Here is a 21,701-nt window from a genome sequence, read left to right as displayed (position 1 = left end):
GAGAATCTACAATCCCGAAACCAAGACAGTAACTAGAGAGTGGACTTGTATCGTCAACGATGGGTATGAAGACTTCGAACTCGGCACACCGGATGAGCAAGATAACGATAGCCAACTTGAAGAAAACAACGACGACTCCACTCCCACACCAGCCTCTGTCCATGAAGATCCTCCTGAACCAAACCCTGAGCATGATCGTTTCTCTACTCCTGAACAAGCAAGTCCTAATCCAAGAGACGAATCTCCAGTCTCTGTGCAAACAGATGACGACTCAGACGACGGCCAGATTATGCCAGAAGATGAGATGACTGAAAAGTCTCGCTTCTTCAACTCAACCTCTATCAATTCTCATTTCATCATGATGGTAACTTCCCTTCCGTCTAACGATAGCGTTGTCATGGACGATGCGTATGACAAGCTCTTCTCCCAGAATATGAAAAGCAAAACGGGTACTTTGTACGATGAATTGCTCAAACTTGTCAATGACGCTTCCGAAATTCCTAGATACAAGATTGACCGGGCTCGACTTCTCACTCGACTACAAAACCAATGGGAAGACATACCTGACATCGAACCAGGGTCTGGAATGGTTACTAAGAGCTGTCCAGACTGTGGACATATCTTTCGAGGCTCTGATCAGAAAAGCGCTACGACTGGTTTAACTATGCACCGCCACAAGTTCGCCAAAGAGGGTCAGAAATGTAGCCACGTGGAATGTCCAAATTGTCATCGGATATTCACAGGGCGCAAACGACTTCACACCTTCCAAGTACATCACAAAGTCTGCTCTGAAGAACTGGTAGCGTGTCACGAATGCGTTTCCGTGGGAGTAGTCTGCACACCAAGCATTGGTCAAAAGTGTACCATATGCATGCTCTACGAAAAACCGTGTAAACCCGCCACTGAAAAGAGTTATGCCCAAGGAGCAGAATTTTTGACCAAGTGTGGCCACTGTGCAAGAAGAGGTATACCCTGCATTGCTGAGGAAATCTCACACGAAAACCCATATGGATATTGTAACCATTGTATCAAGGAACGAAGAATGTGTCAACCGCAAACCGAAGACGACAGAGAGCAACACCTGAAACTAGTCTATCGTCAATATCAGGACCGAGAAGCTCTTAAATCAACTACACCAAGGAAACCCTATCTGGTCAAGGAATCAAAAGCCAAAGTCAAAAGAAAAACCAGATCTCCTGTATCGTCCCCCCCCCAACCAAAGAAGAAACGTAAGTGGTTTGCAGTCAAGGATCCAATACCTTCTTCTGAAGCCTGTGATACCTGTAAATCCAAGAAAGCACCCTGTGACTCTGATCGTCCGTGCCAAAGATGTCGACGACTCTGCAATAATCCTATCAACCGTCAGCGACACTGTCCAAATACTTCAGATGATGGAATGACGATCACTCTATATCGAGCACCCGAAGATGAAAGTTTTCCTCTTACTGAAGATTGTACCTCTTGTGACAGGCTAAGGAACCGTATTTCAAAAGAGGCCGATTTCGAATGTGAAGGACATCCTTGCAACTACTGTATCAGTGGAGGAAACATGTACTCGACACCTGGTGGGATCTATCTGTACTGCGCCAAGACCATTGATTCACATACACGTATTTTGAAAGAAATACCCGGCATGCGCGAAAGTCCAGAATGGAAAGCCAACATCGAACTTCATCGGAATGAAAACCGACCACTAATCAACATGGTGGATCGAGCTACTGAAGGTAGAGGTTTCTTCTCGCTTGATCTCAGCTATCTGGAGGAGCCCGATAGCGACAGCGACAGCGATATCACAACCTTTTCCGAGGAAGATTCTAGGTCGAACGTTGCACACACTGCCTTCAAACAAGCCTCTGGCATTGCATCTTATCAGGCGATCTCACTACCTCCTCCTCGTCCAAGCGATACTCGATTTCCTTTTGATGAAGATGATTATGAGCCTTTCCAGTTCATTTCGCACCAACAAGACCAGGAGGCGTTATGTTACTTAGTCTTTGATGAAAGCACTGATTGGGCAACAGCACCACTTCCTCGCACATTCAAAGAAGCTATGCGATTCCCGGATAGTGCACAGTGGCTTTCAGCGTTTGAATCTGAAATTGACAGTATCCTCCGAGCTAAAGTATGGTACCCTGTTCCCCTTAACGCTGTCCCTCAAGGATTCATTATCCTGGATGGCAGATGGGTCACCAGGCGAAAACTTAAACCGGATAATTCGATTGCTCGCTACAAAGCCCGTTATGTAGTAAAAGGATACATGCAACGCCATGGTCTTGACTACAAAGAAACCTTTTCTGCGGTTGGAAAGCACACGTCGTTTATGTTGGTATTTAGCATCATTGCTCAACTCAGCTGGCTCTGTCACTGTATGGATGTGGTTACTGCGTTTCTTCACGGAGAAGTGTCAGAGATGGTATTCATACGAGCACCTGAAGGATTTGAACATCTATGTCCTCCAGGACATGTACTCCGATTAGCTAAAGCTCTATACGGACTTAAGCAGGCACCTAGGGTTTGGTATCTTAAGCTACGAAAGTATCTTATCTCCCTAGGTTGGCATGTATCAGCTTACGACCCGTGCCTGTTTTATCAGTCAGGGCAAGGCATTATTGTCGTATACGTTGATGATCTTCTTATCGCAGCCAAGGACCAGCAGTTTATCAACCACATAAAGCAAGGTCTCACTAGAGAATTTGAGATGGTCGATATGGGCCAGTGCTCTGAGTACCTCAAGATGCAGGTTGAAATTGAGAAAGGAGTAGTGAAGTTACATCAGCAGAGCTACGTCCGCCAGATACTCCGGCAATTCAACCTAGAAGGACTACGCCCAGTCAAAACACCAATGGAACCAGGTACCGTTCTCCGAAAATCTACGACGCAAGCCAGTGAGAGCTTTCGAACTACCTACGCACAGCTTGTTGGAAAGCTGAACTACCTGTCAACACGCACACGATATGATATCAGTCACGCCTTTAGCATAGTCTCTCGATACATGGACAATCCTAACAACACCCACCTGAAAGCAGTACATCGAATCTACGGATACCTTAACTTCAAACCACGCCTCAATGTAGAGTTCAGGGAAGACAAAGATCATGCTGTTAAAGGTTGGACTGACAGCGACTTTGGGCGTTGTTTCGACACCTGTCGCTCTATGTCAGGAGGAGTCTATACAAAGAGTGGATCACCTATCTATTGGAAAGCACAGCGCCAACGCACAGTTGCCCTATCATCTGCAGAAGCTGAGTTAGTTGCAGCGTCAGAGACTGGTAAAGAGGCTATATGGATCACTGGACTACTTCATGAGCTCAATACAGTCAAGATCCCCACTATCACTCTCGGCATAGACAACGAGGCTGCACTAGCGCTGACTAGAAATCCGGAGCACCATGAGCGATCAAAGCACATTAATATCAAGCACCACTGGCTCAGGGAGAAGGTGCAAGATGGCGACATCATCACGTACAGGGTTCCTGGCAAAGAGAACAAAGCTGATTTATTCACTAAACCCTTGCCAAGATTCACGTTTGAAGAGGGGCTTAATCGGCTCAAGGAATGAGTCAGTATTGCCTTATTTACACTGTCATTACAGCACAAACAGCACACAGCCGTGATTTGATTTTTCCCTTATTTCTTATCTTATCAATTTTCTTTTTACTTTTCAAATCACTGCACAATTTCGAACAAAGTGGACGGACGAAATTGGACACTGGGATTGCGTGAACGAGGGAGTGTTGGAAAGCTTTCGTCTGATCCTGTTTGAACTGTTTATTTGCTTTTTACTATTATTTGCTACTAGAGATATAAAATCTCTATTTCCTACATTGTAAATAGTTAACTCAAATCGTACTTCAATGAATCTACTTTCATCCCAATTGTTCTCTTGCCTTATTGTCAAAAAGATGAGGGCGATGTACAGATTTAAGAGGAAGACCATGGGTTCGGTGAGGGTTAGGGTGATGGGGCGGATGAGCGTCATTTGGATGATCTGGAATTGTTAGTATTAGAGTAGAGGACGTGGGATGGGGAAGGCATACGTCTTTGCCGGTCATCTGTTCGGCCATGAGCTCGGGCTCGCAGATGAGTTTTTCATTGCCTGTGAGCTTTCGTAGGCGCTTTGTGCGGCGATAGAGGATGTTCGCTGAGCTGGTCTCAGGGAGAAGGAAGAATAGGAATACCCAGCAGAAACCTGACAGCCACATCAGTTCCCAGATGGGCCAGGTCCAGTCCTCGGCTTGGGCGGCGAAGCCTCCGACTAAGGGCCCTAAGCATGGTCCGCAAACGGCTCCAATGCCCCAGATACTCAGGCCGTAGGCTTGCTTCGAGGGTCTGTACATGTCGGCTATCGTGGCACCGCCTGTAGCGAGAGCTGGAGAGCCGAAGAAACCGGTTAGAAATCGAAAGGCTAGAAGCATGCCGAAGTTCTTCGCGAGCGCCGTTGGTATCTGGAAGAGAACGAAGACCACTTTCTAAAGCATTAGCGTCGTGAGGAGTCAGGTATAGGTTGAAGCTTACACAGCGTTGCAATGTAGATAGGATTGCGACCGAACTGAGGGATTTCGCTCATAGGAGACCATAGTAATGGACCGACGCCATAACCGGCAACGAACAGAGTTAGCCCGAGTGTAGCAGCGACCTGGCTTACGCCGAATTCCTGCATTACGCCCATGAGACCAGGCGTGTAGATAGCGGAACCAATGTAAATGCTAAACGTCAGGAGCACAATTTCGCCCGTGACGAAGAATTTCTTAGACATCGACCAGTTTCTGGGGTTCTGCAATTTCGTCAGTCACCATCCCGTGCAGTGCGCATTGCTCAGTGACCACGTACTTCAGGATCATTCGGTCCATACCAATCCACCACATTCTTATCTCTCCCCTTCTCTTGATCGACTCGAACGCCACTGGCTTCATTATACGTAGCTTCCGTATTCATGGATTCTCGTGAGTCTGTTGCACCGTCGCCTTGAGCATCTCTTGTGCGCATCCCTCTCGCGTTCTGTAACGTTTCCTGCGAATCATCTTCTGGCGGAGCTGTGTCGCCATGGTGCGCGATATACCCCGACTTCTCTTCGTTCAGATACTTCTTCCAGTGTTCCGGGTCCTGCTCTTCGGGGTACTGGAACACGCGGTTCTTGGTAAGAAGTCGCACGATTTGGCCAAATGCCGTATCGCGGACAAGATGTCCGATAGTCATGACTACGAAGCGGCACTCCTGTTATCCGCACTGCAAGAAGAAAAACGAGATAAATTATTGTATCCTTCAATTGTTTACGTACATGCGCATCAATTTTCTTAAGACCCTTCCCATTCGAATGTCGTCATCCACCGACCACTTACCAATACAACATCGCACCCTCCATGCTGTCGCCCTCGCGCCTCGGAGGCTACAGCACGCGAGAAAGTGGGTCCAGATCTGAAAATGTTCCGATGGAGAACAAAGTGAGGCCTTGGCGATACATCTATGACGCGGGTAGAAGTACGGGCAAGATCGGCACTAGTGGCCATTGTGCGCCTTTGATAGGACAGGCATTGAGGCTCAAAAAGCTTGAGGGGCTCGGTGTGCTTATTTACCCGTGGTTGAATGCGCTTCTGGAAGTTCTGTTGACTTGATGCAGTTCGGATGGTGGTAGGTGAGGCCGACTCGCGCCGACGTACAGTATGACGTCGACTTGGCGATGCCTGAATTTGAGTTTTGACTGCACAACAACGCTTGTCGAATATTAGACGAATTGGAACAAAGATTCCCTTCTGATATTCTATTGGAGTTCTCTACATAACCAGCAGAGATAGTAAAAGTACCACAACGGTAAGCATGGCTGAATAGTGAAATCGAAAAGTGTATAAGAGAGCCCCGGTTGTAAAAGCAGCCAGTACCGTACATGCACGGTGAACGCGAGTAAAGTAGTAGCACTTTACTTTCCCGAGCGTTATCCCCTCTATTTGACTTGATCTGCTATTTTGGATTGAGTTCAGATCATTCAAAAACTGCACGAATTCGGACCTGAACGCCTCAGTGCATGCCGTCGATCGGAGAACTTCTTCGGTTGTTCTCCCTAGTCGGTCTTTGCTGGTAGATGCTTAGGAGAGGTGAATTGATTGATTGGGAGGCATGGCTAAGCATGGACGGGATCGCAAGGCTATGGTGCTAAGGTCAGCCCGTCTGCTAAACTCTGTACTGCCAAAAGCTTGCTTACTAGTGACCACCTTTTGTTACCGCAACAGCTAGCTGCAAAACATACAGTATGTCACTGCAGAGCCCATTTCTAGGTTAGGAAGATTTTCTTAGTCCGCGGAAGGTATCATGGGCCATTCTAAGGTAACTCAGCATACAGTGCACATCCCAATCGAACTCTACTGCATGCTAATCAGTTCACCGCCCCCAGCCTCCCTGACCATACACGCCCACCAATCCTTCCCCTTCCCTCCCCATTCTTCCATGTCAAACGTAACCTCCTTCACCGTCTTGAATCCTACCTTTTCATAACTCTTCAACCCCATCGGTGACGCATCAAGATACGTCCTCCACCCCTCCTCATCCGCCTTCCCAACGCCCCAGTCCAGCAACAATTTGCCCGCCCCTCTCCGCTGATGTTCCGGATGCGTCGCCAAGCTATCAAGCTTCAGATAGGGAGTGGAGGATCCCATAATCTCGTTTTGCGCAGCGCGGAGCGGGTTAAGAACTGCGGTCAGAACATCCAGACGGAGTTCGGGCGGGATGAAAGGCGGCTCTTCTTGGATGCCCCAGCCTGAATCTACACCTTGCTCACCCCCATCACGACGTTTCTGGTTCTGACCAGACAAATTGTGCGCACTCCACACCGCAATGGCGATAGTTCTCCCGCGGTTATCTTCCGGATCGTCTTCGCTCGGTGGGAGATCCGTATCTACAACTTTCCATTGCCAGGTGTTCGGCTTGTCGATATCTTTCTTGCGGTCCTGTGCTACGCTGCGAATGGAAGACTCGGAGACTGGGCGTGTATGAGTAAGGACGTGGAGTGGCCCGTAGTACGCGAGGGTTCGGATGCGGGTCCAGGCCAGGGTGTCATTGGTGGTTGTGGGGAGGAGGATGAGAGGCATCTCTGGGGTTATAGGATGGTTGTATTGGGGACTGGGTTGGAAACGATGATTCAAAACTGTTGTAAGGATTCATGTGACAAATCGACAGATCTGAATCTGTCTGAGATGTATGCGACGATTTGAATTTGGGCAGGAAACAGAGCGATATGTCGCGAAGAGATCAAGCCGACTAATCGTTGCTAAATTGTTGCTTAACGCGACTCTCGCAGATTATACTGTTCCTGAGCTAGACTGGATGTAAATAGCAATGAGCAGCGACAGGTGTGACTCATAATACAGCTCTTCGTGCCTTAGTGCGATAAGCACGCAACAAACACCTACCGCGACAGGGTTACATTGCTGATACTGAGTAGCGATGTTGCCATCGAAGGTAGCCCCTCCTTCGGATTTAAGTAAGCCCCGAAAGCGAATCTTCGCTTTGTTTACCACAGGCATAGTGGGCTCAACGATCGATTTTAGTGACGAACACTCATGACTTTGCAGTTGTTACTGGTACCATTGACATAATGATTGCAATTGAAAACCCCTATCTCAAGCAGCATCGTCCTGGGTGGCTGGCGAAGGGAACTCCATAAGTGCTACATGGCGTATTTCGGTAGCATCAAGCAAGATATGATCCCGAATTTCAGCATACTCTTCGAACTCCTTGGTCATCTTGAAAGCCATGTGTTGGTCTACATCCCTAGAAAGCGTCCGTAAGTCAGCGGTAGTCAAACAGGGGAGATTTGGGTGCTCTGGAGACGTACTTCCATGGGACGAAGAGAACAAACTCTTCTCTGCCATGCTCCTTCTCAATGCGCCACCCGCCGCTGATAGTACCCGGAGCATGTGCCTCCAAGCCGCCCCTACGTTTGTTGAAAGTGCTCTCAAAAGCAGCTCGCTTTTCGCTCTCCATGACATGCCGTCCAACGCTAAATATCGGAGCCTGCTCGCTGGGAGGAATCGAACCGAAAGACACGTCGAGGTGGAACAGGTAATCTACTTCAACGAAGGAGACTAGGTCCTTCAACAGCCCTTGATTCGCCTCCGACGGTATCCATTCGTTCATGTGCTGCTCCACTGACTCCCACTGACCAAGGATGTATATGTGATTCGCGTTCTCGATCTCTTGATAGAGGTGGAAGTCATGGCCCGTAAAGTCCTCCATGAGCTTCTTCGCACGCGAAAGGGCACGGATCACAACCGTTTTCGGCTCTTCTTTAAGCTCTTTCTTGAGGGTCAGGCGCGACAACTCGGTAACGGGCATAGTTGCGATGTGCGCGGAGTATGCGTCGCGTGGTCTGGTGTAGCAGCGTACGAAGGTAACGGTCGAGTTGTGGATTACCCTGTCGTTGGCTATTGGTTAGTGGCAGGTTAGCTGGTAGGATCAAATGCAATGGGCGCATTGTTTGCATTTATAAATTCACGTCGCAAAGGCAGAACAAGGTTGCGTGGTCATGTTCGGACGATCCACACTGCGTGTGAGAGGATGTTAGCATGAGTAAGCTCCACTTCGAGCCTTAGCGTCCCCACCTCCGTTCGGTCTCGCGCTCCTCTACAGTGCGAGGCCGGCCGGCCATCTCAGCTCGTCAAATATGTTCTATTCCAGGAAATCATCGGGCAGTTTCGGGAGCAACTGTGGAATTGGCGATCGCCATGTACTCTCTCCAATTCAGCTCAATCAGGCGTGACAGTGGCTGAGTACCGACCGTGCCTCAAAGGAGCATACAGTCTGAAACCCGCATGTACTGCTTGACAAGTGATGTACTCCGATGCTTAGAGCAGGATTTGCACATCGATGCAGGCCTAAGTTGCGCTGTCTGCTTTGCAAGTCCTGCGACCTTTTGGGATAGAGCTACGAACTCGACGTGTTGATAGTCATGAGTAAGCTCTGAACTCGAGTCTTTGCATGTCAATTACGAAAGGCCCAATATGTCAAGCTGCAAGTTACCAAATCGCCCCCAACTCGTGTATATCTATCTGACGCAGTTATTGCATATACACGGAGGGACTGGCGAACGAGATGATTGCTTCGTGACTGGGGGGTCGGGCCGATGACACTGAATGGTTGCTTGCATACCAGTATTCGACTGTGCCGCTGTGCTGCCTACTTACTTCGCTGTTGTGTTGATCTGAGAGGGGCACAGCTTCCATAATATACTACAGAGCTTCGCCCTCGAGTAGAAACACGTTATCTTACCTTCTACTCAGTCAGGCATTTGCGGCGTAACTTCCTATGCACAGTCTGGCGTAGGTGATTACATGCCACCAACCAACCCGAGTTGGTTTCTAATGTGGCCTGAGTGAGACATGTCGTCACCTGAGTCCGACCACGCAGTGTCACCCTCTATCGCTCGGACAGTAGTATATACAAATAGCGATACAACAAGAACCATAATCGTACCTATACGAACCACAGGTATGGCCCTTTTCACCATATCATACAGCTTTGTAGTCTTACCTTACCTTAGACTCGACTTCCGACAGATGGTCGCTTGTGCCAGAAATTACGTCCTCCGAAACCGGACCCGACGATGAACGAAAGCCCTCCAACGTTATTTCTGATGTATATGAAACGCCAGCAACGATTACACAGACCATTACCAAATCCCGCTCATCGTCATCACGTCCAACAGCTATCCCTTCAGCAACCGCACAACCTTCAGCTCAAGCCATCGAAAATGCGGGCCTTACATCTAACGCGAAAATCGGTATAGGTCTCGGAGTTATATTTGGCGTATTCCTCATTGCGGTCGCAACTTTCTTCCTATGTTTCTGCTGGCGTAGGAGGTCTCTTCACACACTAATGACAGAGGGTACTGTTGAAGACCTATTCAGTGGGGCGGCCAAGAAAGCGAACAAAGACGTGGAACAGGCGGGGAAGTTGCAGCCGCCACCAGAGCTTCCAGAAGTGGCGCAGCGGAATGCAAGTGAGGACGTGGACGAGTGGTTGCCACATAAGACACAAGGTGTAGTTCGATAGTTCGAAACATTCTGCAACAATTTGTCTATCAACAGCGGCCCGCAGGAAAATTCCATATCTATACAATTCTATATCAATTGATGTGTAACGAGAATTGAAAGCTTCGGTATTCTTGACTGTGCTCAGGATTAGGAATTATCGGATCACGAGCCCTGCTCCACGAGATCCTGCAGCCTCTTTACCATGCTTCGCGTATGATAGCCAAGCTCAGCCTCGACATCTTTCAGTATGTTCCAAATGCGTGCTTTACGGGCTATACCTTGTATGTGCTTAGCCGCGAAGAATAGGCCATGCGTCGCAAATACTCTCAAAGAGTCGGGGAACTCCGAGATTGCGATGTTCGTCAACCGCATCGCCTGGTCCTGTATCAGCGGCTTATAGCTCTCGTCTTGTAATGTGGGCTCAGTATAGAGCAAGATATGCGTGACGTGGTACCAGAACGCAGCGGCCGCCGCCGCTGTGACGGTGAAGTATACTTTTCGGAAACCCTCGGCGTCTTCTTCGCCGTAAGGAATGCCGATGAAGGGATCGGATAGACCGGAGCGCCACTCTTCTAGCTCTTGAAGGATCGCGATGCGTTTACGTTTTCCGGATGGCGTGGAGCCTTCGTCGCCGTAAATGAGGCAGAGAACGCGCGCGAGGATCCATAGGACTTGGTTGCCGAGCACATCTTCTCGCGTCTCGCCTTCCTCCCAACAAACATTCCACTCTTCCGGGTCAAGGATCAACGGCCGCCCTGTTGTTTGCGCAAACCCAATCTCGTGCCGCACATGGATCCAAAAGTTGGCCTTGTCCATCCCGGTAGACTGCGCATTGATATTGTGGTGCTTGATGAGCATGGTCTGGCCGAGGAGGTGGCGGCGGTGGTGCTCAGAGGCGATGCCTGCGATAATCTCATAACTGGAGAGAAGAATCGTAGCAGTCAAAGCGTGATGATGACTGGGCGTGTTGAGTGCTTGAATGAGGTAATGCAGAGCGAGGCCGTAGTGATGGCGGGCCGTGGGATCCCAATTAGTACTGCGACGGTTGGAGAGGGAGAGGTACTTTGCCGTGACTAGATAGTAAGTGAGACGGAGCTTTTCAAATTACTAGTTATGGATCTTACAGGCACAGACGCAGTGGAACAGGAGGGGTGAGGTCAGGGTCAATTTAGGGATAATGAGTTGGTATGTGGAACTGTGACACATAAGATCCATCCACCTTGCGACCGTTCGCAGGTACGTTTGTAGAAGGAAAGCAGTCTCAGCTGTCAAAGATATAGGCGCCTCGACAGATATGGAAGAGGAAGAGGTCAACAGAGGTGATCGTGGAACGGCAAGGTTCAACTGCGTGAACACATCGTTCGGTGGCGATTCGTCTGAGACTTGGTCTAGGCCGTCTATCCTGGTTCTGAAAATATCCCAAGTAGAAGCGGGTTGCTCGAAGTTCATGAAAAGAGTGTCGTCCGAGGAATCTTGGTTTTGAACGGGGATCAGTTGCATCTCATCGATGGTCAACTCTGGTTCCGGAATAGGACTTGGCTCCGCGGCAGGGGTATTGTTCCATGAGGAGGGCGCGATGAACTCGGATTGTTTGCATTCTAGATTCAGTCGCTCGCAGTTGCTACAGACCGGCTTTTTCTCATCGCAGCGGCTGTGTCGGGCTTTACACGTATGGCTGGTTGCATGAGTCATTGCAAATCTCAGGCGGATCTTGTTCGTTAACGTACCATCCTGTAAGTTGTTAGCAATGGTTCCGATCGATATCGACCTATTTACCCGTTTTTCTGCGTGGCCCACCACGCCGTTTCTTCTTTGGGGGCTCGAAGTCCGACATAGTGCTTCCCAAATGACAGCGTCAAAGTTCACCTCTCTATTCTGGAAGGATACTTCATCTTGATATCGTCAGCAGGGAAGGTCTGTATCAAATTGTGTCTTAGGAGTAGATCTCTATCGAGCGGCAGCGTTGTTGTGCAAGGGATATGCTGACAATTGTTGCAAGAGTGACCTGGAAGGCCCAGATTAGCGCGCAATCACGTGAAACACCCCACATCGGGTATGGCATCTAGCCTTATCTAGCTTCGGCACCCTATCTCTACATCGCTTCTTTTATGTTTCTCCTTGTCCAGATCACACCACCTTGCCTAAGAAAAACTCAGGGCGTTTTCTTCCTCAAGACATTGTCAAGTTGTCGCGCAAGCATCTGAAGGGCGACCCTAGAAGCTGTTGCTCAAATCGCGTAAGAACATGGACAAACCATTGAGATCGATCCATATTGAACCACCACTACTCAATTCCGCCAATCCATGGTGCTCTACACTGGAGCAACTGCAAGAGCTTTACGACTGCCCTCATATTGGTGCAGTGACCACAAGAACGTCATTACTTGAGGGTTTTCCCAACGATGAGAAAATCCACCAATTCGCTTTCTTTAATTCGTCGACACACGAAGCTGGTCCCGCTAATCCAGCAGGTCAAGAGAAGGTAGATGCAAGTGGCAGTCTGAACACGCTCGGGTATAGCCCGTTGCCGCTGAAAAAGTACCTTGGCTTCATCAAGACAATATCGGATGGTCTACCAGAGCCAACGTCGAGCTCAAATAGGGTTAAGCCATTCATAATTTCAGTCACAGGGGCGGTGGAAGAGGTCGTTGAGTGCTATAAGCAGATATTCGAGCTGCAACATCACGTTCGCATGGCGCTCGCTATGGAGGTCAATCTGTCTTGTCCAAATATCCCAGGAAAGCCGCCACCAGCGTATAGCTCGGATTCTCTCCTCGGCTATTTAGTTGCTCTGAAAAGGGAGATTGGGCGGCAGGTAGAGCCGGTAACAGCAGGAAGGCATACGCATGTCGGCACGATGCATGTCCCGGTATGCATGACCTACGATCTTTGTAAGCTGCACTAACCATTTTTTGAACATAGATTGGCATCAAGACACCGCCTTACACTTATCACGATCAATACCAATCACTGATCAATGCATTGCTCGAATCCGCGAAAGCCGAACCTGCCTATCTTCCCTGTCCTATCTCCTTTATAACAGCGACCAACACCCTGGGCTCCTCTCTGCTTCTCCGGCCAATCGCCGAACCTACAATGACCTCTCCAGAACCCCATGAATACTTCCACCACGTTCTCAACTCAACAAACGGGACCGGAATTGGGGGGTTGGCGGGCGCACCATTGCATCCGATCGCGCTCGGTAACGTCTACACCATCAAAGGAATGCTATTCCAGCACGACGAGCTCAACCACATCTATATCATTGGCGTGGGTGGTGTCGAAGATGCCGAGGGGTACAAGAGAATGAGAGCTGTGGGCGCAACAGCTGTAGGCATAGGGACTGCCTTAGGTCGCAAAGGCATCCAAGCCTTCGCAGACATTACAAAAGGGCTACTAGCCTCCTGAATATCATTACGTCCATATCACTTTAAACTAAATACCGTCAACTCCTTGCTCCCTCCAAGCCTTCCAAGTCCCACCCAAGTCGAGCAATCTTGCCCTGCCCGAAAAGCCACAAGTCTTTCCCCACAAACTGCACGTTATTGACGATGAAATCAGTCTGCGCCCTGACCAGTAGTTCTCCCCACTGACTCAGTACATCGACGCCGAAACCCGCCGCCCCGACTAAATACCCATTTCCAGCCACGTGCAGGCCGTCCACCGCATACTCTTCAGGATACCATATCGGTCGCTTGTTAACCAGATATTTCCCAGCAGGCGAATCAACAGTGTCGAAAGCGTAGACGCATTTCCCCGCCGTGGCACCCCATGTATACCGCGGTAAAACATTCGGATCCGCGTCTGTGAAATTGGTAACAGAAGTATCCGAGATATACACAGTGCGCTCATCAGGCGACAGCGCGATACCGTTTGGAATGCCGATGCTAGCTTCCACAATGCTTACAGCGCCAGTGGACGGGCGAAAGCGATATGTCTGCTGATGCAAGACTGGTGCATCCTGCGTCAAGTTCGACTTGGAGCCATACCATGGGTCGGTGAAGAAGATGTCGCCTGAGGAATCGATGACGAGATCATCTGGACTGGTGAAGCGCTGGCCGAAGTAGTTGTTTAGGATGGGCTTGGTTTTGCGGGTAATGGGGTCGAGTGTGTATATGCCGGGTGCTTGCTTGATCGTGGTGGAAGAGTTTAGGGTCACGGAGCCGCCTGCGACGGCCCAGTATACGGTGCCGTTGAAGTACCGGCCGCCGTTGACCCCGTACACTGGTGGGCTTGGTGTAAATTGCGATTTCGTTGGTGGTGTAGCGTTCAAGTGAATGATGATCTGAGACAGAGTGTTCGGGTCCAGTGGGGAGGCAATGATAGCGTTCAGTTCAGGAATGTAAATTGGAGCTTCATGGATCACGTCGTCGACAATGAACATTTTTTCAAGAGTTGGTGACTGGCCCAATATCTTGACCCCTCTGGCTTCGTCAAAGACGACAAAGCTTGCGTCACGAACGAAGTCGAAGGACGGGTCTGGAACGGAGGTATTGCTGAAACGATCAAGAGGGTTAGGTGACTTGTCCAGAGACTCTGGGCGTGAAAATGGAAGAGGGAGTACTGCAGCGTAGTGGTTGACACATGCGACATCATTGAGTGGAAGGGTTGGACATCTTGAGGCGATCAGATGGGCAGACGCCGCTGCCGTCCAGGAGCTTAACACGAACTGTGTAAGGGTCGATTTCATGTTCACGGTTGGACAGCTTCTAGGAGTTCTGGCAACGATCACAGCTATATAAGGAGCACTCAAGGATGTCGAACAGAGTCTACAATAAGTGGCTTTTTCGGACTTCGCGTGACATGTCACGACCTAAGGTCAAAAGACTGTGGAGTCAGCACATCCTTCTTCTCAATATACCTCATGACTGTTCAGTTACTCTTTGAGGGCGAATGCGATCCTTCGCGGCTGAAGATTTGGGGCTCAGCCGCGCCCTGTGCTTTCTCACGCAAGCATAAGAAACCTGCGAACCAATCACCACGCAAAAATACCTCGCAAACTATGAACATGAGTTCATAGGATGCTACAGCCTGCGCTCCCCTATACTTGTGATGCCTCACAGTTTCACGACCACCCTTCCTTCGACCTCCTCCATCAGTCTGTGTCCCTCAGCGATGCCTTCCGGTTCTTCCAGGGTTTTTCCATTGAACCTGTCTATTGCTATTGATCCATCCTCTACAGCTTCTACGATTTCATTCAGCGTTTGCCCTAGGCCGTCGTGATACTTATCCTTCGGACTTTGATACGATATAATCTTCTTTCCGCTTTCGATGCCGTCCGCTGGGGCCCATTCCTTTAAGGCCCACACCTTTGTCAGAACACCTGTAACACACACTAGTCTATACTGTGATGTGCATGCAAACCCGTTGTCGACGACAATACGAACATATTCTTCACCGTGGATAGCAGGCGGCATATCGGTAAACACCTCATCACTAGTGAACTCGCCCCGAGCATGTGGATCTCCAGCGCGAGAACGCAATTCGGAGCGATTGAGCCCACAACATTTGACTTGTACGAGTATGTGTTCTTTCTTAGGGCTTGGTGTTGGGTAGTCTGACTTGACTTGCGGTACGTCCGGGTCGCCAGGCCTTGTGCGCACGAGGGCGCGCATTGTTCTTGGATAAACAAACATGGGGCCTATATATCGACAAAGAGAGTCGTACGTTGTTCTAGAACTGCTTGTATGTATACTGCGTTATGAGGCAAAGTATTGAGCCACGCAGTGATGTTTAGGTGGGGCCATCAGCACGTGTCCCACTACTCTCCAGGGCTTAGCACAGGGTGCGACTACTATAGCAAGGTGTTGCTGACACTCAAAACATCATACTGTTACAAAGTTCAGAAGCACACAGCCGTACATCATAGATGCTATAATGCATGTGAGTGGGTATTTCATGATTCATAGTCCATTACATCAATTATGTTACCAATACACATCAAGAAGCTAGCACAGAGGAGCGTGATGCATGCCTGTCTCCTTCTGAAGGCTATTCAATGTCCATGAATGTGCTCAGTGGATGCCCATCCAAACTCCAGGCTCACAGTGTCATATATCTCGTAATCGAACGCTTAACCATAGCGGACGTTCTTGACGGTGCCCTGCTCATCGACGTGGACATTGAGGCGGTCGGGCCTGTGGTCCATAGTGCTCATCGAGTCGGGCTGGAGGACGCGGTGCTCCTGGGGGAGGTCCTGCTTGGCGAAAGTCTATTGAAGGCGAAGGTTAGCAACTGTACATGAAGATAATAGGAGAGGGGAAAACGTACGACCTCGTCGTGGTTGTCACCAAGCTTCTTGCCCATCAACTTGCTCGACCACTCATTGATCTGGTCTCCGCCACTGCTCTGGATTCCGGGGACGACGAGAGGCATGTTGTGGATAGGTTTGTTTGCGAAGGTTCGCTTGAAGAAGGTTCTTTGTAGGGAAGTCGTGGTTGATTTGTAGTCTGGGGTGTCTGGATGTGAGTGTGAAGAAAGGTGCCAGAAGGTATTTATGCAGGAGTTATGCACCCTTGCGCGTGATTGATAAGAGCCTTGGTCAATGTTGAGTACCGCGTTACGAATGTGGTGAGGGTCTGACGTCACAGAGGGGTTCTGAGGCTATGATTGTTGGGGAAGGTGGGGTTGATGAGGCTTGGCTTTTCGGAGTTCGGAATGGCAAGTGCAAGCGAGGTGAAGTTCTAAGCGAAGGCATATGTGAAAGACATGTCCATCACTCCATTTGCGTTGGATCAACGGCATCGTGCTTTTATTAGCGGTTAGTCTGGTTCCCATCAAAGAGCTGGATAAAGACCGAACTGGCTGTGAGAAGGAGCATGGAAAGATTGTTGATAACGACGTACTCTGACTGCTTACGCCTCTCGCAGACACAACAGATGTACATCCTGATGCAAGATGTCCCCGCCGTTCCGGTATGCTCTTAGGGTTTCGGAGCTTCGTTCCTTCACGTTAGAGACCATGAAATCTATTGCGTTGGTCGCATACTCCTCCAGGCGTTGCTCATTGGTTTCTTTAGCCTCGTCCCGGATCTCGTGGAGTCGCTTGAGCCAATACATCCATCTCCACGGCGTGAATCCAGTCGGTGATCGCTTTCCAAACTCTGATTCTACGAACAACCGGCCACCTTGCCCAATGATGCTTGGACAATCGTTCCATAAGACATCCGAGAGTTGAAGGAGATTGTGGCCGGCCTCTTTGATCCACGCACAAGCCGCTGGCAATAAATGCGCAATATCCAGACTAGCAATGCTCCGATGTGCACCTTCTTCATCCGGTTCCTCCGTGGTGCGAAGGTCTCGACCTTCCTCAAAGGTCCACCGAAATAATAAGAGGGCGATTTGGCACATCTTGTCTTTGCACACGCGAGCTGACGCCAGTTTGGCCAGGAAGGTTGTAAAGTTGAGACGTTGAATGCCCGACATAGAAGCGCAGCTGTTGATCCACATGTCGGTCATATCGGTGACTAAGAATGGTAGGTCATTCCACAGCGTGCCTTCAGCTGTTCGCGCGATGTCGATTCCGTATAGTCCAGATACAGGTCTGGTCAGCGGTCCCAGCCCTCGGATTCGAAGGATGTCAAGCACTAGTCGATCGTGATCACGCGTTTCATGTGATGTGTGTCGAGCGAGCTGGTAATAAATGTGCCAAAGGGAGTGCAGGTAGCCTTCAAGCGAGTCTACTCCGTCCCCTATTTTGCAGTATCGTTCGCTGATGATAGAAGTTCGGTTGTAGAAGGCTGCTCCTCGGACTTCCTCAAAGTCTCCTCGAGCGATGCATTCACACACATCTTGCCGATCTAGAGTCGCGTTGTCCAACATGGTGAGCTCGGATGGACCCTTCGGCGAGGGGCTCAGTAGAGTATCATGGAGGTGGTGCATTTCCAGGTGGCAGTAATATTGATAAATTGATCAGTGAATATCAGGGTGGAGATTAAGAAGAGAAGAACGACAGCTGTAAACCGGGCTGAGAACTTCGTATCGGTCTTTAGTTCTTCCCGACGTTTTGTCAGGCCAGAACAAATTTCGACACCCTGATCATATTCGGAGAGCGAACACCCTCTAGAGGACAAAGCTGTCCAATGCAATTCTCTCGTGCGTATATTCCTCGTCGTCTAACCATGTTCAGAAGACCCCTCCACACCGCTATTCAAAAATATGTGTCGTAGAAAACCCTCACACGCTGATCCGTACGTAAAGAATAAGCAGCGAACTACTCAGGCCCTCACTAGCATTGCACATATCCTTTAGTGTAATATAGTTAATATATCTATAAGATATTATTAAATTAAGTAGATTTTTTATATATATACTTCTTATAATAAGACTGCTAGATGTTTAGCTAATAGCATGCACCACTGTAAATAAAGAGGTTAGTACATAGGATTAGACGACGAGGAGGCAACTAGAGCGACTCCCGACAAGCAGTCCAAGTTCACCGATGAGTAAATTGAAGTACTTGACAGTGTGGATGTGACGGGCATGGTGAAACTGAGCAGCCCGAAATCAGTACACATGCACGCCAATGTGGTCGATACTGTGATTGTAACTCATCCAATACAATCCGACTGTTTCCTGACGTTGAAGTAGACATCCTTATCCTGATTCTCAGATGTTCCGCTACTAGGATCGAACAAAGGAGGTAGCCGGACGGAAGTGTCTTCGGAGCCGTTCTCCGTCAGCAGCTGGTACCGCAAGTGCGGCCATCATGTCGACGCTCACCCAGGCATGCCTCATCAGGTCGAAGATTTTCAGCGTGGATCCCTTGAGTTTGATGCAAAAAACATCGACTCCTTCACACGGACCGAAAGCAGCCAATCAAGCGACATCGATATCATAGAGATGACACGCACGTTGTGTTCCTTGTTTCCAGCAACACAGGCCGTACATTCCAAGGACTTCAAGGGCTTGAAAGCAGCAGACCGAGCTTTTGACGGGCAAGAAGAGCTCCCGCTTTCAGCGTACGCGCACCACATGATATCGGCCTGTGCCTGCGTAAGTGTAGCTTTCTACTCCTTCTTCATCGTGCTGACCTATCTAGTTTGAGCAGGTGATACCTGTACGACTGGGACATCCCATTGACCAAGCTGATACCACCACGCGTCGACAGTGGGGCTTCTTTGTAAAGATTGCATCCGAAATCTGGACCATTGTCCTTGTATCAATTTACTGCATTGGCTGCAAGGGCCTACCGAACGTCGATACCAGGAAACGTTGGCTGCAACGTCGAGGCGTTCTCTCCGATCCACGCTTCAAGAAGATCATGGAAAAATTCGCTGATCAACCTGTCGCCGCGGTTCAAGACGTACAACTCCTGACAGTGAACAAGCCGACGTCTTCTGATACAAACTTTTCGCCACGGCGATACCTGCATGATCTGGGAATCGCAAAGCACGCTAGGGACATCAATTTCATGAAGCCCTACACCGACGGCAACGGAACAGACGAGTACTGGACTCGTTCGGTCGGATTTGCTCATATAGGGGACAGTTTACTGGAGTTTTCACATGGCGTACGGGCTTATGACGACAAAGCCGTGCCAACGGAGCCATTCCAACGCGTAGAGATGAGTGCATTCGAATTCACCGATGTACCCATGCATCGTGCTTTGGCTACCTTCCTCCAAAACCATAATACAGCTACATCGTATCATCGGCGACTCAGATAAGTAGATCTTTACAAAGAGGAAGAATCAGGCGACGAAGGCGAAACGGATAGTGGAGAACAAAGCGCCGAACTGAACTCAGATGATCGACCCGAGAAGCTTCGAAGGACAACCGTTCGATCGTTGAAAAAACTCTCTAATCTTTCATGGAGAGGGGGACCAATGAAATAGCCTACTATTCGAAACGCTATCTCCGTCACTCACGTTGATGGCGATTGTCGATACGACCAACATAAACGATGTACGAAACCCATCATAAACTCCCTGTATAATGTTCCACTGCTTAGGTCTGACTACGTCTTGGATGTGTTATGGTAGTTGATCTTATTCACAGTGGCCGAGACAAAAGACTAGACTTCTCAGCGTCGACTCCTCCCAAAACCAACCCCTCTTGTTAAGATAGGGGCCAGCTATACGTGTATAATTTTATAGCGTAGGGTAACTCATACCATAGTACGTGTTCAAAGCTGCGACCTAATACTACACAGCAATCTCTTACAGTGGCGCGAGAATTGATTCAATTTTTAGTATCGCCTGCTGTGATTCGACCTTGAAGTCAGGTTGGCACTACACTTTGATGGAAATACAGGCAACAGCCCATTTCAGAGAGATTGGTTTTGTCTGCACTTCAAAATCAGATAGTCATTGATCCACTGCACTCCCATCACAATGAAAGTTATTATCTTTGGAGCAGGATGCCTCAAGATAGCAAAACAGGGATGAGGAGATGGTTGTGTGAGTATGATTCTTCCGTGGATTTTGAAAGGGTTGTCTCATGTAGGGTCCCTGGACAACGGCTTTAAAACATCTCAACTCACAGTGGCCGAGAGTATAACTGGGACTTCCTGGTAGTAGCAGCTTTTCCATGTGATCACCGATGATACCATATAATATCATAAATCTAGATGCTTATTGTAGAGTGAGTTACCCTAGGGTGTATAATCCTCAGTGCTATTTAGCAACCTTTATGTGCCGGATAGCTGACTTGAATCGCGAGAGAACATTTTATAGAAGTGAGAGCCTTTCGTTTGGCTTCTGTGCCCGTTCAGGCTTCCACTCGTTGAAACAGCTCGTCCTGATCTAGCGTTCGTGCATTGTTCCAAGTGAAAGGTAAAGGCAAGAAATTCTGGTACTATTGTCCTCGAACAAAGCGATGCGTATATGAAGATCCCTGCAAGAAGCCATGGCTTGGCTGGAGAAGGTTGCGCATGACGCAGCCCTTGCGCATAGTAGCATCACTCAACCGAATGATTTACCGGAGCGCATTGTGGTCCAGAAGAGTCAAGCGACACCGTCAAAGGTGACAAACCCTTCACGTGGAGAGCCTACTGGAAAGGTCGTCGGACATGGCCACGATAACGGAAACATCGCCACCGCAATGAGCACCAAGCCTATTTCAGGGTACATCCAGGACGCACCGGTGATCACTAACGATCAGACCAGTCGTCATTCTCTACGCATGGATGGATCAACGCTCAGTCCATTGTCATTCACCGGTGCAGACATCATCCACGCTGTACCGAAAATTAGGAAGACGCACATCAGCGACTTCTTCTCGCGTATTGCAAAGACAGAGCCCACAGGAGACACCCCAACGCCAAAGCCAAGGGTCGACAGCCAGACAATGGAGACCAGGCAAGCGGCTACGATCACAAACCAACAGATGGTGTTTCAGGGCGGGCGTCGAGCAAGTCACTGGATCCGCTACCCGTAGCAGTCAGTCTTAAAGTTTCGATAGCACAAGCGAATAGGCTAACATCACTATGTAGAAGCGCAAAGCCACTCCGACGCCTGGGCCCTTAACGAACCTAAAGCGCCCCCGTCGCTAATACGGCACCGAGAACGAGTGGACATTGAAGCGGAAAAGGCATGGACGACATTTGAGGCAAAGCTTTTGTAAGGATAGCATCGCGCGACACATATTAACGATATGTTGTGATATCTCATGCAGAGTACTTATTCACGGACAGCAATGTACCTATGTTTATTGGGGACTGGGAAGCACGAGCAAGGTAGT

The 21,701-nt window shown here is 49.2% G+C and overlaps 11 protein-coding genes across 11 annotated transcripts; 3 read left to right on the top strand and 8 right to left on the bottom strand.

Annotated features, from left to right (window-relative positions):
- Window positions 1–3,812: 3,812 nt before the first annotated feature.
- On the bottom strand, window positions 3,813–5,196 carry MDR1_1 (GTPase-activating protein; the record flags this gene model as incomplete). The annotated part of the gene is made up of 5 exons (XM_056213879.1): window positions 3,813–3,819; window positions 3,918–3,988; window positions 4,038–4,465; window positions 4,516–4,774; window positions 4,831–5,196. The coding sequence occupies 5 exons, from the start codon at window positions 5,194–5,196 to the stop codon at window positions 3,813–3,815; spliced, it is 1,131 nt and encodes a 376-aa protein (XP_056071146.1).
- Window positions 5,197–6,353: 1,157 nt separating this feature from the next.
- On the bottom strand, window positions 6,354–7,079 carry N0V89_005100 (uncharacterized protein; the record flags this gene model as incomplete). The annotated part of the gene is made up of 1 exon (XM_056213878.1): window positions 6,354–7,079. One exon carries the CDS (start codon window positions 7,077–7,079, stop codon window positions 6,354–6,356), a length of 726 nt encoding a protein of 241 aa, XP_056071145.1.
- Window positions 7,080–7,610: 531 nt separating this feature from the next.
- Window positions 7,611–8,325, bottom strand: N0V89_005099 (uncharacterized protein; the record flags this gene model as incomplete). The annotated part of the gene is made up of 2 exons (XM_056213877.1): window positions 7,611–7,761; window positions 7,826–8,325. The coding sequence occupies 2 exons, from the start codon at window positions 8,323–8,325 to the stop codon at window positions 7,611–7,613; spliced, it is 651 nt and encodes a 216-aa protein (XP_056071144.1).
- A 1,859-nt stretch (window positions 8,326–10,184) lies between these two features.
- On the bottom strand, window positions 10,185–11,714 carry N0V89_005098 (uncharacterized protein; the record flags this gene model as incomplete). Its single annotated transcript, XM_056213876.1, has 3 exons — window positions 10,185–11,095; window positions 11,147–11,217; window positions 11,263–11,714. 3 exons carry the CDS (start codon window positions 11,712–11,714, stop codon window positions 10,185–10,187), a joined length of 1,434 nt encoding a protein of 477 aa, XP_056071143.1.
- Window positions 11,715–12,266: 552 nt separating this feature from the next.
- URA1 (dihydroorotate dehydrogenase) lies at window positions 12,267–13,429 on the top strand (the record flags this gene model as incomplete). Its single annotated transcript, XM_056213875.1, has 2 exons — window positions 12,267–12,890; window positions 12,944–13,429. 2 exons carry the CDS (start codon window positions 12,267–12,269, stop codon window positions 13,427–13,429), a joined length of 1,110 nt encoding a protein of 369 aa, XP_056071142.1.
- Window positions 13,430–13,466: 37 nt separating this feature from the next.
- Window positions 13,467–14,614, bottom strand: N0V89_005096 (uncharacterized protein; the record flags this gene model as incomplete). Its single annotated transcript, XM_056213874.1, has 2 exons — window positions 13,467–14,555; window positions 14,606–14,614. The coding sequence occupies 2 exons, from the start codon at window positions 14,612–14,614 to the stop codon at window positions 13,467–13,469; spliced, it is 1,098 nt and encodes a 365-aa protein (XP_056071141.1).
- Window positions 14,615–15,078: 464 nt separating this feature from the next.
- Window positions 15,079–15,888, bottom strand: N0V89_005095 (uncharacterized protein; the record flags this gene model as incomplete). Its single annotated transcript, XM_056213873.1, has 2 exons — window positions 15,079–15,640; window positions 15,884–15,888. 2 exons carry the CDS (start codon window positions 15,886–15,888, stop codon window positions 15,079–15,081), a joined length of 567 nt encoding a protein of 188 aa, XP_056071140.1.
- Window positions 15,889–16,094: 206 nt separating this feature from the next.
- N0V89_005094 (uncharacterized protein) lies at window positions 16,095–16,396 on the bottom strand (the record flags this gene model as incomplete). The annotated part of the gene is made up of 2 exons (XM_056213872.1): window positions 16,095–16,232; window positions 16,292–16,396. 2 exons carry the CDS (start codon window positions 16,394–16,396, stop codon window positions 16,095–16,097), a joined length of 243 nt encoding a protein of 80 aa, XP_056071139.1.
- A 479-nt stretch (window positions 16,397–16,875) lies between these two features.
- On the bottom strand, window positions 16,876–17,841 carry N0V89_005093 (uncharacterized protein; the record flags this gene model as incomplete). Its single annotated transcript, XM_056213871.1, has 1 exon — window positions 16,876–17,841. One exon carries the CDS (start codon window positions 17,839–17,841, stop codon window positions 16,876–16,878), a length of 966 nt encoding a protein of 321 aa, XP_056071138.1.
- A 1,152-nt stretch (window positions 17,842–18,993) lies between these two features.
- On the top strand, window positions 18,994–19,855 carry N0V89_005092 (uncharacterized protein; the record flags this gene model as incomplete). Its single annotated transcript, XM_056213870.1, has 3 exons — window positions 18,994–19,014; window positions 19,061–19,622; window positions 19,692–19,855. The coding sequence occupies 3 exons, from the start codon at window positions 18,994–18,996 to the stop codon at window positions 19,853–19,855; spliced, it is 747 nt and encodes a 248-aa protein (XP_056071137.1).
- A 982-nt stretch (window positions 19,856–20,837) lies between these two features.
- Window positions 20,838–21,398, top strand: N0V89_005091 (uncharacterized protein; the record flags this gene model as incomplete). The annotated part of the gene is made up of 2 exons (XM_056213869.1): window positions 20,838–20,841; window positions 20,863–21,398. The coding sequence occupies 2 exons, from the start codon at window positions 20,838–20,840 to the stop codon at window positions 21,396–21,398; spliced, it is 540 nt and encodes a 179-aa protein (XP_056071136.1).
- Between the last annotated feature and the right edge of the window lie 303 nt (window positions 21,399–21,701).

This window comes from Didymosphaeria variabile (genome assembly GCF_027946475.1).
Source record: "Didymosphaeria variabile strain IMI 356815 chromosome Unknown scaffold_4, whole genome shotgun sequence".
NCBI classification, from domain to species: domain Eukaryota; kingdom Fungi; phylum Ascomycota; class Dothideomycetes; order Pleosporales; family Didymosphaeriaceae; genus Didymosphaeria; species Didymosphaeria variabile.
This window is presented reverse-complemented; position numbering and strand designations above follow the sequence as displayed.